Genomic DNA, 18,676 nt, shown 5'->3' on the forward strand with positions numbered 1-18,676 from the left:
AGTTTTGTTTCAAGAAGCAGGTTTGAATCAAGGATTTAAAAGGAAAAATAACCCAAGCAAGCTGTTAACCAAAGTAATACCATTACCTGCTTGTCATGTATCTCTGACAAGAATGTTTAGATTGACGGTTTATTGCAATCCTAACTTCAAAACATACTTTGCAAGAAAGATTTCCTGCATTTTTTATGCAAAGGAAGTAGATCTCCCAAGGCCTACTCATTAAATTGGAGACAATGAATATTATGTGTGCATGCTCATTTACTATCTGCCAGGACATTCCCATTTCTGACTCTCTTGATTAAAAGGGAAGGGATTTGCCTTATTTCTGCAAGGGCCCTGAAATATTGCAAGACTAACTTGTGCAGTAACAGATGATTTTAAATGCTTTGCATGTACACTCCTATTGCAGGTACTGTCAGACAACCCTCATGCTTAAGAGGAGCGGGCAAAAGGAATACAGGTAACCCAGTTTGCTTTCCAGAGGCAAGTGAAGTTAAAGCATTCACAGTTCAAATAAATTAAGCTCCATCTTCTTCCACAACCACTTAACCCAGTATATTTTCTTCAGCAGAAGTGTATTCTGTTAGCAGACCGGTTAATAGGGAAACTCAGAGTTTAAGTGGAGATTTTATTTTAGGGATTTTCATTGGGGTTAGACAGCAAAAATTATATTTTTTTATACTTTGATCAACAGAAGGAAAATAGATGATTTACTGACATGTTAGCAGTTTAGTAGGATACTAAACCCCTCTTTCTTTCCTCTATCAAGATTCCAGCTTTAGCTTCTACTAAGTAAAACTGAATGGTGTCTATCTATAAAAACAGTCTTTAATAACTGCTTGCTCAACATCTTTCAAAAACTTTATACAGGTCAGGCAGGTTGGCAAGCTGCAAAATGTTGCCATCTTCTGCAAAGTGTTTAGGAGGTAAAAGATGAGTCCTAAAAGCTTTGTAAAGCACATGTTCCACAGTCCATTTCCATGTTGTTGAACCAGACTCAGATTCTTCACTCTGAAATACAGGTAAACAAGGACAAACAAAATGAGGTTCTGTTTAACTAGAGGAGAGCGTACCTTTATTATGTAAGACTACAGCAATTGTGAAATTCTGCTGGTATTAGAAAAGTCCATTCTATACAGTCAATTCTAAGTTCTGTAAAGTCACTTGCAGAATGGGTGAGCTTAACTAATCAATAAGGCGGATATTTAGACACAATCAGGTTGTACTTGTAATTTATATGCATCCTCCTTCTTCTTTAGGAATACAGCATAAAAAATACATTTCCAACTCAGAGGCCAAGGAGGTTTGTAATAATATTAAGTACACTGCAATGCCCAAAGTTAAAAGGTTCCCTCAATACCTAAAATACTTCAGAAAATTTAAGCCACATTCTTTCAGAATCTTGCCACACTGCTACTTGATTCAGTACCCTGAAAGAGCTGGAATTAGAAGTCTACATCTGAAAGAGCAGAAGTTTTCTGTATGTTGTTAGTTGTCTGCTCACAGAACTAGTTACAGTATTCTAGTACCTGAGAGTTTGTTGGGTTGGATTCCTCTATTATATACTGCTTTCTGATGGAGTAGAACATGGCTAGTTCTTTACTCAGGCTTTCAAAACACTCCTTTTCTTCATCCCAGTTTACCTGTTACAATAAAAAAAAGTCATTTTATAGAATCTGGGTAGCAGTCAGAAACTTAATATGGAAAATTATATAATATAGAGAGTCTTAATATGGAAAATTTATATTAATGTGTTGGCCATTTCTGTCCTGGTAAGGTAAAGGTATAGAATGAAAAAAAAGGGTAGGGATGCAGGCTTTTAAATCAAAGTAGAGGCTCAGTCAGTCAGTAGTTATGAATACAAAGGCAAAGCATAACTAATCAGTAACCACAGAACAGCATCTGGAACATGTACATTTAAGCTGCACCAGAAACTGAAAAGGCAGGCTGGAATTGCCTAAAGTAAAAAAAATAATTGTGCATTAACAAAATCCTTGAGAGAATATACCTCTGTGGCCAAGCGCAGGATAAACATAGGCAGTCCTTCCAACGGTGGGACGTAGTTGTCTATCAAAAGTGGCAACCCAGTAAGATTTCCATCCTGCAAGGCAATACTGCTTCGTCAGTTAAAAAAAAAGAAAAAAGTTCTTTTTTGCAGTAAATGCACCAAAACTCCGATGTATTTTAAGACTGATTCTTACCAAACTCAGTGAGCCTTACAAGTTTTTAAAGCCCTGTCAGCCAGGCAGACGCTGCATGAAGAAAGTTATTGGTGGTGTTTAATTTCACAAGGCATGAATTAAGCTCAAGGAGTGGCTGAATTCAAGCTTCTTCTCTAGCTCCAGGTTACACAGATACCACGTCCCAGGCAAATATCCAAATGAAGTGCCTGAGCTTGATGAAGCTGTTCACTTTTGTATAAACTAAGGGATGCCTTAGGCCACACAAAAAATGACACATTAGGAGCACAGTGGTGCTGCAGCCCTGTCTGACTTGAGAGCTGGATAAGACGCACACCTTGTTGGTTAAGAGATCTGCATTCTAGTTATAGAAGCAATGACTGAATTATGGATTGCCCAGAGAGGCTGTGGAGTCTTCCTCATTGGAGACATTCAAGAACCATCTGGACACAATCCTATGCCATGTGCTCCATGATGACCCTGCCTGATCAAGGACCCACTGTGGTCCCTGTCAACCCAACCCATTCTGTAACTTGGTAACTAATTAAATAGAAACTTTGTGTACCACCCTCCTTAAAGGCAGCATAAGTCCTCAGCATTTACAATGAAAGGGTTATGCCACCTAAAATCTTACTGGAACTAGTTCTTAGTGATGGTAAGCACTGCAAGCAAACTACTACAGTTATCTGTCACCAAAATGTAAAATTATGGAATCATTTGGGTTGGAAAAGGCCTTTAAGATCTAATCCAACCATAAACCTAACTGCCAAGTCCACCATTCATTTACTATCAGAAGTAATAGCTGCAGTCACCTCATCAATTTCAAGAGAGAAATAATCTTTCAACATTTCAGTCTTCTTTTTCAGAAACTCCACAATGTACTCAGCAAGCCCTTCTTTTGGGCCATCTTCTTCTGTCCAGCCACTTTCGGGATCCTCTAAAGCAAGCATTGAAAGCTCATATAAAGGAGCTGGCTCCTGAAAATGAAGAAGGCAAAACTTTGGTTAATGATCAGCACACTCTATTGGAAGGCTGTAACTTCTTCCTTCACATACTAATTAATTGTAATACACTATTTCTGACCTGCAGAACCAACAGTTCTGTTTATCATAACCAGGCTAAAAAGGTATGAATTTCTTTCTTCTTTCTCTGCCATCCACAATCCCACTGAGCACTGTGATATTTTACAGGATAAACACTGGGAATCAACACTGTATTTCTGCTGACTGTATAGTCAAATTAATTATTTGTCCCAGTGTAATGAGCAACAGCAAAACTTGTTGAATAACTACAACTGACACTAATAACAAGCAGCCAGGATGACAATTTAACAGTAGCAGCTACAAAATTACTAAGTTTTCTTCATTCTGTTCTTAATGAGAAACAAAACAACATTCGTGTAATGGACAAAAGCCAACCTGACTGTGCAACCAAAACTATGCATTTGTCTGGAAGGACAGACATACTGTAAATACATTTAAAAAAAATTCTATAGGATATAATGTGAAAGTATACTTACAGACAACCTTAAGACTCCAAAGTTTGCAAAGTCATAAATAAGTATCTGGTAGAAGAGTTCTTGGCTAAATTGAAGCACAAAAAGTAATTACATGGACAGGACTGCATATCTCCAAGTTACCATAATTAAGAGGGGAAAGTAAGGATCATCCTTGAGATATCAGATATCCATATCTAGTCCTATTAATAAAGATCTTACTTTAACTGAAGAGTTTAGGGGTTCACCTGCATTATCTAGATATTTACAATTAAATCTATTTCTTGGTTTCTGACATCATCAGCCACACTGGTGCAGAAAGGTTACTCAAGTATCCAATCCCTATCAATTTATTCCTTGATAATTTATATTTCAACTTCTTTACTCCTTTACTGCACTGTAAGAAATGCAAAGGAACTGGGAAATTAACAGACATGTCATCTCAAGTCTATTCTCTGACTTGTTAGAAAATTTGTGTAGCTGGGCCTGTAAGGCTGCACAGGCAAAATTACAGATTTCATATTACAATCATGTCCTGCAGATACTCTTTAACCCAACTGATACAATGTTTTCCAGCACTTTTCTGAAGCCTCTGCTTTATACCCTGTGCTGTAGATGATCCTGCAGTGAATCATGATGATGATCATAGATTATCTAGATCATCATGAAGCAAGAAAGTCTTTGCCTTCCCACTGTCTGTGAGCACACAATACGGTAGTTGGCATTTCAATGACACTGATTCTCTGCAACTTTTCCCGAGTGTGCCAGACTTGTTTCCACTGCTCTCTATGGACTGCTTAATCTTTACCCTCATGACTTTTCATACAGGCAACAAGAGAACAATGTTCTTTTCCCTGTCATTGCCTTCTTTCTTCTAATTAGCTTCACAATTGGTGCTTATTTCAGCTGCCAACAGGTCTAACAACTCTTTTACCTGAGTTTTGTTGTATTGAGAAGGTACAGTTTTGTCTGGTACTGGGCCAGAGCCCACTGGGGACTGACACAACCAACAAATGAGTGCTCACGTAGCATTTCCTGGAGTTCTGAAACAACAGAGAGGTGGGAAAGAAACAAAAGAATGTAATTTCATAGTTGCAACCCTGCCCTCATTTATTTAGTTGAGTGGTTTGTGTCTTTTTAGCATGAAAGTCTCAGGTTACTCTTCAGTCACTCTTACACCCCTGCTTCTTCTTATATCCTTGTATGACCAATTATTCACAAGTTTTGAAATATTAATCATTTTTATGCATGCTCATACTATTAAAGTGTAAGGGAGAATTTAACATTTAAACTACAAATGCAAATTAGAAAAAAATAAAATTAAAGTTCCTGTGCTTGAATAGCCTTCCAAAATTAATTTCCAGCCACAGGAGATTGGTGAGGAGCACATACATCAAAAACTGCAGGTGTAAACCAGCTTTGCAACACAGTCTAGGTATAATCAAACTAAATTATAGAAGTGTGATAGAATAGGTCCATATTTTTTTTTCATAATTTCTTTTTATTTCTCTTACAAAATAACTTTATAAAAAAATTGTATGAGTGGCAAGACTGGGAAAGGTATAAGAAGTCAGATTTCATAAAAGAGTTCATTTTAGACAATGCACAAAAAAAAAATCACTAGTTGCCATCCTTGGGAGAAGCTTTATTACAGATGTTTGGCACTGAAGTCACAGCATACACAAAGCACTATGCTAATTTCACTAATTCTGCTGCTATGTTTTCTAAAGGAATGTAACAGACTGAGATAAGATTTCTCTCTTTCCAAAGTCTCTTTTAGGTATTTCTTACAGATGTGAAAATGAGACACAACCTCAGGCAGCTTCACAGGTTTTATTGTGAATTTTGAGGCATTTTTGGGTATTTTAAGGTTCTGGGACAACTCTTTGTTTTCAATGTTTAAACAGTGACAGCCAAATATGGAATTACTGGGTCAGAATTACCAGTCTTCTGCAAAATGTTTACTGAAGCACAAGTAAAGTAAAAATTCATGCTTTCTAAACTTTAAGATTCTTATCAATTTATAGAAAAGTTACTTATTACAGATATCTGTGTGGAGCATACCCAGCATCCCCAATTCTTACAACCAGAAAAATCAAAATAAATCCAACAACACCCCTGGAATGTAAGATTCCTAGCATTTAGACATATTAATAATAAGGGTATGAGTCAATGTAAGTTGCCTTCAGAGGCAGCTGAGTTAAGAGGGAAACACCCTAGAAAGATTCACAAACCTTTTACCTTTGTCTAAAACAACTCTTAACAAAAAAGAGAGTATTTCATAAGTCTCACCATTTAAGTGATACAAATAAAAATTAAAAGCAAAAAAGCTTTTGTTAAAAACTTGCTTAGCAGCACAGTAAGCTCACTGGGCCTCCTTTTAAATACCTTTTCCCACTTTGACAGTCATATTTAGTGGTGGAATAACAGTAATTTTGAGAAAGAAGTCATGCTTACTTGCATGGGCCTGGTTACTAATTTCCTCCTGGAGAGTCAACACACTGGTCAAGTTGATAATTCTTCTTCTAGGGGTGCAGGCAGCAGTCATGTCCTTTCTGGTGTCATCTTTCTCCAATTCTACATCCATGTCTTCCCGTGGTCTCTTCCTACAATACCAAAACAAAAGGAATTAATTATGTTCCATTCTCCTATCACTTAGGCCAAACACAGCAACAGATGAGATGCTCAATTCACATGCTGTATGTTAACACAGGAAATGCAGACAGTTTCCCAGAAAGACAGTTCTATTTTGCTTCTGAGGAATAATTTGTTAGGAAAGGGTAGTTCAGAATTTTAGGAGAATTTGTGACACTAATACCAATCACGTTAGGCTGCTGTTGCTTAAGCATCAAGCAAATTTGGCTCTAAAGGACACATCAAAAATGTTCCTATTTCTAACAATGTTATTTCCATACCCATTTTTCTGTAATACTGGGGAGATGGAATCAGATTCCCTCAGAAGACGTTGGCCACTTGTAACAGCTTCTGCAGGAGCTATAAAAAATTTATAGCACTTTAGCTTTTACTAGGGAAATGCCTGTCAAATTCAGTGATATAGTTTCTATCCCTCACAAAAGGAAGGCTTCCAGAAAGAGACAGACCAGTATGATCTCCCTAAACTAACGCCATTATTTACAGTGCTTCCTGCCTCTCAGTATGCACAGAAACGCTATTCCAGTCACAAAATTTATCACAGTTTACATAATTTACAGTTCACAGATTAGGTTTAATTTCTCAATAAAACATCATGAAAAGTTATTCTTGATAATTTTTCCCTCTTGGAAAAGCAGAAGCCCAAAGAGATCAGAGAAATCTATAGTTTCAGGGCTATGCCATGAAATAAATAGGTAGCCTTGCCCCATCTCAGGAAAGGTGGGACCTACCGAGAAGGCACAGTCTCAGGAGACAAGTGTCCACTCTCGCCTGGCCCCCCAGGCTGCACTGCATCCTCCTGAACATCAACCATTTCAACCAGGTCACTGACTTCTTCCATTTCAGCATCCTGGGGCCTGCCTGCACCCTCTGGAGTTCCTGCATTAACCTCTGCTGTCACTTCAGTGTTGCCTGCACTCAGGGGGTTGTTCACTGGCTGAAGAAAGGCATCCAGTTTCTGCTCTCGGGAATCAGTGCGGACCATCTGATGCGCATAAACTTTATCACCACTTCCTTTGGTCACCGCTGAAGAGTTTGCTGCTGATTTTACAACTTCATTGGAAGAGCAGTCAGCCCCTGGAAGCAATGTCTTCATTCAGACATCAGGAAGCAAAGAGAAGAGATTGAACAACAAGAAAAGAGGAATCAGAAAGATTAGTCACACCTCTCACAGTATCTGCTCAGAGGCCAATTTCAAACTTCCAGCAACACAGTGTCAACTGCTTAAAAGGCCACCAGCTTTGCACTTGCTATCCACATAGAGTGAATGTTATCATCTCGGCAGAGAGGTAATCGATGGTAATCAATGTTACCATTGATTTTGTCTCAAAGTTACCATTCCTTTGTCTCAAAAGAAAATATCTTTAAGGCAAAAAAAATCACAAGGAAATTAGTTTGTATAAAAATTATAATAATTATTATGCTATGCTTCACATAAAGAGAGAGTAGAGTATCTTCCTGACTTTTTTTTCTGGTAAGATTAAATTCAAAATGTTACCAAATACACAGAACAGTTTCTTCAATCACATCTTCTTCACATAAACCAGGACAGAATAAAAAAAGCAATTTACCACATGTGAAGGCTAATATAAAATTAAGACAACTAATCAGGTACTTGACAGAAACGTGCTTAAAATGTTCTCATACTTTTTTTTCTCTCTTTTGCCATATTGTTAACATTGGTATATTAAAGTAACTTGAAACAGAGCAATGATCTAAAGGTACCGGTACAACACTGATAAGTGCCATATCTGCAAAGATTTTACTATTGAACAGAGTAAATTATCCCTAATCATATTAAAATAATGCAGAACTGCCATCACTCCATAGATGTCCTCACCTGAGTGAAGTACATCCTTGAGGAATTAGAGCCCAATAACTTGCTCTCTACATGTTGTTGCACACGCTCCAGAATACTGTCTTCATGAAGAAAATGGACCTCGTGTTTTGTAGGATGCACATTCACATCTACATTCTGAGGGGCTATTTCCAGGCTGGAAAATGTTTTAAAAGAAGTTAATCTAAAGTATCTCATGGATGGCAGAGAAATCAAAAATTGGTTCAAATTTGACAAAATTTGTAAGGCTTGGGGATGTTACTCCATACAAAGAAGTCAAAATGATCCTGAAACCCACTGAAGTTATATTACAGTCAGACTTGTTTAGATAATTAAAACATAATCCAAAATCACTCACCAAAATGAGCTTACATAGGTAAGCTTAAAGCAACCTCTCCATTGTACAACTACAAAAACCCACTTTCAGAAGTGTATTTTACTTGCAGTGTCTCATGAATTAAAAGGAAAGGACTTCAGCTGAAATTACAGATACTCACTACTGCTAAAAATAAGGCCTGTCTTCTTAAGATTTCCTTAATATTATTTAATTATCTCCTGCCTGGTGATTAATTACCTCAGTGCAATATTTAACACTATCATGAGGAACAGAAATGTCCTTCTAAACCTACTCACCCTAGTTCTATCCTACAGGACAGTATTAAAAGGCTACTTCTTCCTATTACTTTACCTTAAGTATAGGAATGGGTGCGTGCTTTTTGGCAAATAAGCAGCGTACACAGTTTCTATGGCTTTGCGCATAGCGGCTGACTCTACCAACCGATCTGAAACACAGAACACAGCGCTGTTTCCAAAAAGCCACCACACCCTGCACAGTGCCCAGCTCCTCCTTCTGACAAACATCTTCACTCTTTGTGCTTTCAAAGGGAATCTGTTACACCATTTTCCCCCAGGACCTATTTATTCTTCATAAAAACCCAGGAATAGACAGTATTTTTCTCAGCATGTTTTACACTTAGAGGTATTTTTTCCCACAAATACTAAAATGACCAGGCTACCTTTCATTATTTCATACAGTCAACCCATGCCAGTGTTGCTACAGAAGAGAGATCAATCTGTGTAAGCTGACAGGACACAGCCATAACCTTGACACACCGAAGTTTCTTTAGGTCCAGTCTTAGCTGTTTTCCACTAAACACAGCGCCAAGTGTGATGCACATTACAAATCGAAAAACACTTTAAGATTTACAATTAACTGTAATATTTATTCTTAAAAATAATTTTAAGAATGCTTATGCACTTTGCAGGTCTTCAGAAAGTTTTGTTCTTCTGATTACGTAAGCAACATATGACTGTGCAAAATGCTGCCTTTTTTTTAAACTTACGGTTTATGAAGAGCAAAAATATACATTTCTTCACAGAGTAGTTTGCATTCGTGATGTAACCTTTCATTTTAAAGGCCAGATTTGCATCTTCACAGCCCACTTCTATGAGTTCCCTATTAAGTTCGACAGAAACAGTAACAAAAAATTAATTCTTCTGTTGATGTAAATTTTGAACAGTACTCACAAGCAATGATATTCTGTTTTGCCAGTTGTCAGCACAAAAGAAACAGGCACCAACTTTAAGGGATGAGTGTAATTAACTACAGTTCAAAACAGCAAAGAATTACAAAAGGATACTATAAGTAATGCACCTAATCATTACTATAGAAGATTAAGAAGATACACGCCAGTTATCCTAACACCCTAACCATCATCCAGATACACACATCAGCTGAGGAGCCCTGGTCACAGCAAAGGACTGGAGAACCACTCCTGGTAACTGGGAAATCCTACACAGTGTGTCATCACAGGGTGTCTTCACCACACACAGGTGAAGACTCCACCTTTGCTGGGAAAGGGTCCAGCTTTTATATTGTTGAATAAAAAAGCTCACATAATTCTAACGCAGAAACATCTGGTTTCATTCTCCTCTTGGGTTCCACCCAAAGCCTGGCTGGGGCTCAAGGAGGAACCAAGGGAGTTGGCTTTGACCATATACCTTCCAGCAAGGTCAGATGTCTGATTTCATAGCCTTGTCCATCCTCTAAATATGGAAAGATAAATATGTTCTTATCACACTACATATTTTGCTAATGATCATGTGTGTTTTGCTAATGAGCAGATACAAATATCATATAACATATGGTTGGAAGGTTCATCTAAAGGTCAACTTTGGCTTAGGGCCCATTACTCAAGTCTCACTACTTCATATACTGATACATCTTCTATCCCAGTTAATGAAAACATTAGAATTATTTGAGTTCTCAAACACTGACTACTGGGACACAGTAATTATTTAACCTCAACTACATAATTTCCTCTTCTTAAGTGTACACTGGTAATGTTGGGTGGCTGGAATCTGTAAAATTACCTCCATTATCTTTTTAATACTGTAACATATCACAGTATCCACAGCATTATAATTTATTGATAATTCTAATATGCATTTCATTATTTAAGTAATTCATAGATTGACAAGAACACTTCAAAATTGACTGCAGCCAAGAAAGAACACTTTTTTTTTGACTACTTTGTCCACTATCATCAGTCTAGTATGTCTTGGGGGTCTGTTAAGAAGTCATTAAAATGTAACAACTTCTCTCTTGCTCGTGCACATAGATCCTGATGTTAACTATTTTCATAACAGTTTTAATAATTATCATAATTCATTAGTCAAGGAAAATCCACTTCAGCACAGCTTTGTGAGCACAGCTTTCTAGGAAGGCATTATGCCAACTTCTAAAGTTAACACAGAAAAGACTTAAGGGCTACTTATTTCCAATTCAACCTCAATATATATACCGAGTGTCATTTTTATTTGTGTTCAGTTTTTAACACCATCTTGAACTGGGTAAAATATTGTTTGAAAAGAAATTATCAAATATTTACTTTTAAATCAACAATTTATCCTGAACCATACAAAGGAAAAACTTATCAAATGAGCTACTATTCACAGCAGAAATAAACAAATGCACAGCAAAAAAAGACATGTAACACTGCAAACCTCATTACTTCACAGCCTCTCTATTTTGCTGTGCTTCCTAAAGTGTTTTCATGAATTAGAAGTTACATCCATTAAATGTGAAGCTTGACTTCCGTCAGTGACAGAACAGAATCAAAGTGACACCCAGCTATTCATGGGACAAATACATACAATGGATTCTTCACAGCTGAAAGTCTCATAAAGAGAATTTTTCCTAAAATGACAGATACATCTTCAAAAGATGATATTTTGTTTTTTTAATTTTTCTATCTGATTTACACAGCTTCATCTAATGTAGCTTTTGTCAAAATAAGAAACCATAATATTTCAGAAAAAAACAATATGAGTAGCTTCAAAATTTATCAGGTAGCAGACAGTAAGAAAGGGTAAGATGTTCATGGTATAGGAAGAGGCCAGGAACTTGTAGAGAACACAGGTTCAGCTTGCTGTTTTTACAGGAGCACACAGGAAGTTACAAGCAGATGGTTCCTTTTCAGTGCATTAAAGGAATAACTTTGTAACTTTCCTCTTCTCTTTGGTGCACAAAAAAAGACACATTCTGATAAGAAGGAACAGGTCTCTAATTGCAGCATTCCCTCTTCCCTGAAATTAACCATGAAGGAAGCAAGAAAAGTTATCATAGCCTATGGTCTTTAAAGAGAAAAGGGAGGGTGATTCACTGGAAAGCCTCACATGAAAAGGAAACTTGACATCAATGTACCTGCTAACAGCATTTCCAAAGATGGCCCTGATGTTGTCCACTGTTGAGGCATTGGATAAGGTTCTAACATCTGACACGGTGTCACCTTGCTAAAAAGAGCAGGAATGAGTATCAATCAATTCACCTTTCTGGAGGAAGTTTTAGAAATACTTTAAATTAAACAATCACATTTCTAAAAAAACCCACAGGGAACGACATAACATCATTATATTGTCTTGTATTATTTACTTATTTATGCTCAAAAAAGCAATGGATGGTAAATGGCACATGTTCACAAGATCAGCTAGAGCACACCAGACCCAGTGAGGCTAGTAACTCCACCCTGGAAAGTGAGGAACACTTTATTTACTGAACTCAGTTCAGTAAACAATTATCCAGAATGGCACAGAACAAAGATAATCTACCCCAGCCTCCTTCATACAGCACTTAGTAACCAGGCTCTCCAGAGAAGCTGAAACAACACATAAAGCTAAACCAAATACACCACTGACCACACAGAATCCTCCAAACTCCTGACAAATATATTTTTGTCTTGTTTACTTCTAACTGATGTGCTTTCTATCCAACTGCACCAACATACCCTTCAACATTTGAGTATAAGAGAAGGCTCTGTGCTGTTCCTGTTGCAGAAGACACAGTTCAAATTTTCTGGCATTTTCAGATATACACATTATCTATATATATATACACAGGCCCCTACAGACACACAGTGAAGTTACAAAAACTTTATCTACACACCTTTTTAACTGAAAAGCTGATGCCTGAGTTATGGATGGCATACCTGAAAAACAGATAAATATAAGTCTGCAGCATGTGGAACAAAAGGTAATTGTTTCCTTTGATTGGTGAAAAGCAGCTAGTAATGGGGGCAAGCAATTTCACTTCCTGTTAGACAGTAATGCAATTTGAGCCAAGCTGAGCTTCTGCAGACTGAACAGCCTAAAAAAAAAATTTAAAAAGTGTGCCCTATTTAGAAGTCGACTGTAACCACAGGAAATTCAAGGGTCAGCTTCTACAGATCTGTTTTTTCAGTTTCACTGTACAGGTTTAACTAAAAACCCATCAAAACATCCTCAGCATAACAGAATCTAGTCTCCACTACTATGGAAAAGCATCTGAATAATGGCTGGCCCACCCTTCTAACTTCCCCTACCCAGACAGCTCAGCTATCTGTGATCTCATGGCTGAGATCTGATACACTACAGCTGCGTAAGCTTGGCTCAAAATTCAAGGGAAATTACTGCACTGTGAGAGAAAACCACACCACAGAACCTTGCAAGATGAGAAATGTGAAAATGTGAACTCAAAAATTCAAGAGGAAAAAAACACCTCAAAAATTAAGTAATAGAAAAGTCCTAATGAAAAAGAACAACCAATGCACTGGAGGGCTGTAACTCAGCAAGACTTCACATCATCCTGTTTGACACAGCAGCAGGATCTGACCCTCTACCTCCTGGCTGAAGTCTGCCTGAGCCAGTAGAGACTCCTGAATAGTTCATTTAGGGAATAGGCTAAACCTTGGCATACAATCTTGCTTCTCTCTGCTACCTTTTGTGTCTTATGAAAGCATAAAGCAGTTCTTTTGCTTAAATTGTGCAGATCCTGTTTGCAAGACCTCTGCACACTGTGGAAGACTACGGCAGTGGCAAAAGAGGCAACCAAGGGGCCCAGGAAGGGAACATCCAATAGCTAAAATGATATTACTCCTTTTAGGGGATGTGAAGTCGCCATTCAGCTTTTCTGTATTCAGCCAAATCTCAATGCTCCTGAGTAGTTTTTACATGAATTCTATTCAGCCCAGGTACATTTAAAGTTCACTCATTCAAGTCCATTGCCATTTCTTTGCTGGAATTCTTACCAATAATTAATAGACAGAATACACTACTTCCTATCTGGATTTTTCACATCAAATTGGACTGACTGTTATCTGACACTGCACACTAACAAATAGTTCAAAAAAATCATAACAAAATCACCAACACCACCAACAAAATGACACCAAACACACAGGTGCCAGCCCCTCTGAAGAACCCCAGTACTCCCCATGGCAGTATATAAAACTGGGAGCCTCCTAGTTTAGTTTACCTGCTAACAACTTCTAATATTTTTGCATATTCTTCATTTGGATTCTTTAAAGCCTTCCTTCTTGTATTTACATTGTAAAAAAGATCTTCAACCTGCAGAGAAAAAGTTCACAACTAAAAACAATTTCTAAAATTCTCTTTTACCATAGAATTAATCTAAACCTATCCTGTTAAATTTTATTTTAAATATAAATTTTCTGAGAATACTTTGGTTTATGAAAAATCAACATTCAGTTTATTGTGTAATTCTCTAGGTTCATCTAACAAACTGCAGCTTCAGAGAGGCAACTGTTATGTACCTCACAATGTAATGGTGCAAGGGGAACAGAAAAGGAACGAGAGAACAGGCACAAAAACCTACTGTGATCTGAGTTCCTTGGTTTCCAGCACAGGGCTTTGGAGGGGCTTTGATTTTTCCATCACTGTAAGTAGCTCTAGGAAGAAAATAAAAAGTTGTCAGTCATCCAGATTTACAGGAAGGCAGACATGGACAGATGAAAACAAAGGATGAAAACAAAAGAAATCCCATCATTGTCACACTCCTCCCAGCAAAGAATTTGAGACACTGAGAATTAGCTTCCTCTACCTTTCTGCTAGAGTAAAACTGTCTTCATTGATTGGAAGAGCCAGAGGGGAAGTGGAGGAAAGGGAATAATAGCAGAGGAAAGGAGGCAGATCATAGCATATACATTTTGAAATTATATTACTGAGACTTTTCCTCCAAAGGCAGGATTACTGCATTTTTTTTCTTTCTTTAATAGCTAGACCTGGCCTAATAACAATTCCTCCACTAGACTTTACATTTCAATTAAGCTAACAAGAAATTCTTGACTTTAGTCTAAGATCTGCTTTCTTTGACACTAATAGGATTTTGAGCATAAGAGATTTATGATCCATAGGATCCACAGTGATCCATGCGGGTCTTCGAGCTAAGAAAGTTACAGAGATGCATAAATTCAAAGGATAGACTTTTTTTCCCTCTAACATACCCTGTATGTTTAATGCATGCCTAAGAAAGACCATAGTTACACGATCTTTTGAAAAACCAATATTTGGAACATCACTTTTTTCCACTCCCTTTTCTTAAAAGTAGTTAAGAAATTAATGGAAAAGCTTATAATTTAGATTAAGTTTTCAAAAGAATATCCAAAACTCTTTTTGGATAGGATAAAGCACCTATCACACCATAAAGATATGATAACAAACTAAGTGTAAGTTCCTGTGCTGAGACTTGTGAAATTTGCTAGACATGATGCCTGTAATATACATGCAACTTTTTATTCTGAAATGGAGAAAAACAAATGTTTAACCTACATTAGCTACTGAAATAGAAGTTCTGCCTCCTCACCCCACTTCCACCAATTTTAAAATATGTTATTAAGTTAAAGCTTACCTTTACAATTTGAAAAAAATACATTTTCTCACATTCCAAGTCTTTTTGATACCTGCCCTTATCACACCCTCCTCCATAACAGGAGCTCTGAAATTGATACATCTGTTTGTTATTGCATGCAGCAAAAGTCACCTGGATAACAGGCAGCATACCTGAATGCACACTTTGCATCAGCTGTTTTAGTTGTTACTGTAACATGGGCAACGTGACTGATGCTAGCCAAGGCCTAGGAAAAGAGAAAACATCTTTGTAAACCTTGCTCTGGACAATGCTGAGGCATGTCCACATTTTCAACACCATCACTAGCAAGCAATAAATAAAAATCCTTACAAGGAAATTGCAGGTCAGTAAAGTTTAAACAAATTTTAGTATCTATAATACTAAACTTCCAGTCATTTTATCCAGGAGATTGTTCTGGCTTCCCTAATATATTGTGATCTCTGATGATGCAAGTGGTTAACCATGTAGCATAATTAAAAGAAATTTGCAAAATTATTACAGTTGTGTCTTTTTCATGTTAACTAGAAAGCAGCTGGAAGATTTTAGCTGCTACTCTCTCACTCCTGCCCAAGTTCTTCTCTTGACTCTAAGAAATATTACAATGTTAGGTGGTTTTCCTGGAAAACTCAATGGACATGTCTACACAGATGAAATCAGCCTCAGGATCAGATTCCACTGGTTGTGGAGATGATTATGTTGAAAGTGTGTGACGAGAGGACCCAAGCAGTCTACTCCCTGGAACATGTGAGCATCTATGTATCTGAGCACAGGACAGACACTCATAGATCTTGTTCATCCAGAGGGAAAAGCTAAACTCATCCTTGACTGTTCTTCCAGAGTTTAGTTACAGTTTGTGAGATATGAAGAGTGAGAGTTTGAAGAACAAACTCTTCAACAAACAAACAGTTTGTGAGAGTATGAAGAACCAGTATATCTGGGGGTCAGAGATACTAACCTTGTCTAACAGCAAACACAAAGGAAGACCACTGTACATTTGCACGTTTAAAGTATGACATCGAAATGTCAGATACATGATGTCTGACATTGAAGATTCACCTCCCACTCAAATCTTCCACCTGTAGGTTCTTGAATCATCATTTAAGAAGACAGGCTTTGTTGCAATTAAAAAAACCATCTTATTCCAGAAAGCAAAAAGAATATATACCTCCCTATAGGCATCCACCTAATCTTGAAATGTATTTTGAACTATATTCACTTGGCAGACTCTCTCAGCAAACAGAAGCTTCTGTAAAGAGTACTGGGAATGTGATACTATGCAGAACCCACTACAGCAGAATAACAGCAATGAACAGTTTCAAAACCTTGATGAAGAGCTTACCTCACCCCTAAAACCATATGTAGAAATACTAGCCAAGTCTTCAAATTTTTGCAGTTTACTCGTAGTAAATCTCTCACATACAATGTCGAGATCTTCTTTCTATGTGAAAGGGACAAGCAACAGTCACTTTCTGAGTTCTTTCAAGATCGGAAACACTTATAAATTGAAATAATTTTTAAAAGGTAGTATCAAACAGCAGCATACACCTGTCAACTTTGTTTACTTACTCTGATACCACAGCCGTTATCTTGAACCTGGATGAACTTCAGACCACCTTCTTTAACTACTACCTGGATACTCGTAGATTTAGCATCCAAACTGCAGAAACCAAGAAACCAAGAAAGCAATTTCAATCCCAGAGCTCTGTTTAATATCTTTGTCCATGACCTGGATGAGGGGATTGAGTGTAGCCTTATTCAGTTTGTGGATAACACCAAGGTGGGCAGAAGCACTGATCTGCCGGAGGGTAGGAAGGCTCTGCAGAGGGATCTGGACAGGTCAGATTGATGGGCTGAGGCCAGTGGTATGAGGGTCAACAAGATGAAGTGCCAGGTCCTGCCCTTGAGTGACAACAACACTACACACTGCTACAGCCTGGAGGGAAGAGTGGCTGGAAAGCTGCCATGTGGAAAAGGACCTGGGGGTGCTGCTCTAACAGCTGGCTGAACATGAGCCAGTGTGTGCTCAGGTGGCCAAAAAGGCCAATGACATCCTGGCCTATATCAGCTATAGTGTGGCCAGCAGGAGCAGGGCAGTGATTGTCACCCTGTACACAGCACTGGTGAGGTGACACCTCAAATCCTGTGTTCACTTTTGGGTCACTCTCTACAAGAGAGACATTGAGGGGCTGGAGCATGTCCAGAGAAGGACGATGGAGCTGGGGAAGGGTCTGGAGCACAAGGCTGATGAGGAGAGGCTGGGGGTGTTTAGCCTGGAAAAAAGGAGGCTCAGGGGTGACCTTATTGAGAAGGAATTACTTATTGCTCTCAATTCCCTGAAAGGAGGTTGTACCAAGGTGGGGGTTGGCCTCTGCTCCCAAGGAACAAGTGATGGGTAAAGAAGAAATGACCTCGACTAGTGCCAGGAGAGGTTCTGATTGGATATTAGGATACATATCTTCACAGAAGGGTGGTCAAGCATAGAAAAGGCTGCCCAAGGCAGTGTTTGAGTCGCTGACCTTGGAGGTATTTAAAATACCTGGAGATGTGGTGCTTAGGCACATGGCTTAGCGGTAGATTTGGAGTGGTGGGTTAATGGCTGGACTTGGCGATCAATGAATCGTTAACCTAGCACCGAAAGCAAACAATTCAGAAGTTTCTCAAACAACAACAAAACAAGCCGGAACACAAACGCAGACAGAAACGCGGCTTTCCAAGCGGAGCTGCCTCCCGTAGGAGCACACGCAGGCACCGCCCCTCCTCGGCACCCGGGCTCCCGCTCGGCCCCGGCTGCACGCCGGGGGCCGGGACGTGGGGCCGGGATACGGTGCCAGCCCCGGCAGAGCCCCCCCCCGCCCCACGCACCGCGGCCGGGCTGCGGGAGGGGCGGTCCCCGCGTTACCAGTTCTCGATCATCTCCTTGATGGCGTTGGCCGGCCTCTGGATGACCTCGCCGGCGGCGATGCGGTTCACCACGGCCTCGTCCAGCCGCCGGATGACGCCGGCCATGGGCGCCGCCGGGCGGGGAGCCACGCTCGCCCCACCGAGGCCGGGCGGGAAGCGGGGCGGGAGGCGGGGCGCGCGCACGCCGCCGGGGAGGGGCGCGCCCCCTGGCGGCGGGAGGCCGCGGAGCGCTGAGGGAGGGGCGGCCGGGCCGGGCCGGGCCGGAGCCGCTGAGGCCGCGGCCCGCAAGGGGTCCCGGTGTGTCCGACCCGGGCGTCCCGGGGCACAGCGGGCTGTGCCTGAGCCAGCAGGGCCCCTGCGGCCTAGAAAGCCAGTGATATCCTGGGGTATATTGCCAGCAGGTGTGACCCTGCCCCTCTAGTCAGCAC

At 39.4% G+C, this 18,676-nt stretch overlaps 1 protein-coding gene across 3 annotated transcripts; it reads right to left on the reverse strand.

Moving 5' to 3' along the window:
• Positions 1-608: 608 nt before the first annotated feature.
• Positions 609-18,403, reverse strand: MLH1 (mutL homolog 1). 3 transcript variants are annotated; one of them, XM_030971842.1, is made up of 19 exons: positions 18,247-18,403; positions 16,914-17,004; positions 16,687-16,785; positions 15,500-15,573; positions 14,316-14,388; positions 13,956-14,047; positions 12,609-12,651; positions 11,871-11,959; positions 9,508-9,620; positions 8,853-8,946; positions 8,168-8,321; positions 7,059-7,417; positions 6,133-6,281; positions 4,610-4,718; positions 3,700-3,763; positions 2,993-3,157; positions 2,009-2,101; positions 1,530-1,643; positions 609-1,011 (listed from the first exon to the last, which is right to left on the reverse strand). In XM_030971842.1, the coding sequence occupies exons 1-19, from the start codon at positions 18,351-18,353 to the stop codon at positions 844-846; spliced, it is 2,250 nt and encodes a 749-aa protein (XP_030827702.1). In that variant the 5' UTR covers positions 18,354-18,403; the 3' UTR covers positions 609-843. The 3 variants fall into 3 exon arrangements, with proteins under 3 accessions (XP_030827702.1, XP_030827703.1, XP_030827704.1); XM_030971843.1 differs by lacking the exon at positions 18,247-18,403 and adding an exon at positions 17,884-17,908; XM_030971844.1 differs by lacking the exons at positions 8,853-8,946; positions 12,609-12,651; positions 13,956-14,047; ... (3 more) ...; positions 16,914-17,004; positions 18,247-18,403 and having other exon boundaries at positions 11,871-11,956.
• Positions 18,404-18,676: the final 273 nt, after the last annotated feature.

The sequence above is a fragment of the Camarhynchus parvulus genome, chromosome 2, assembly GCF_901933205.1.
Source record: "Camarhynchus parvulus chromosome 2, STF_HiC, whole genome shotgun sequence".
Classification (NCBI taxonomy): Eukaryota; Metazoa; Chordata; class Aves; order Passeriformes; family Thraupidae; genus Camarhynchus; species Camarhynchus parvulus.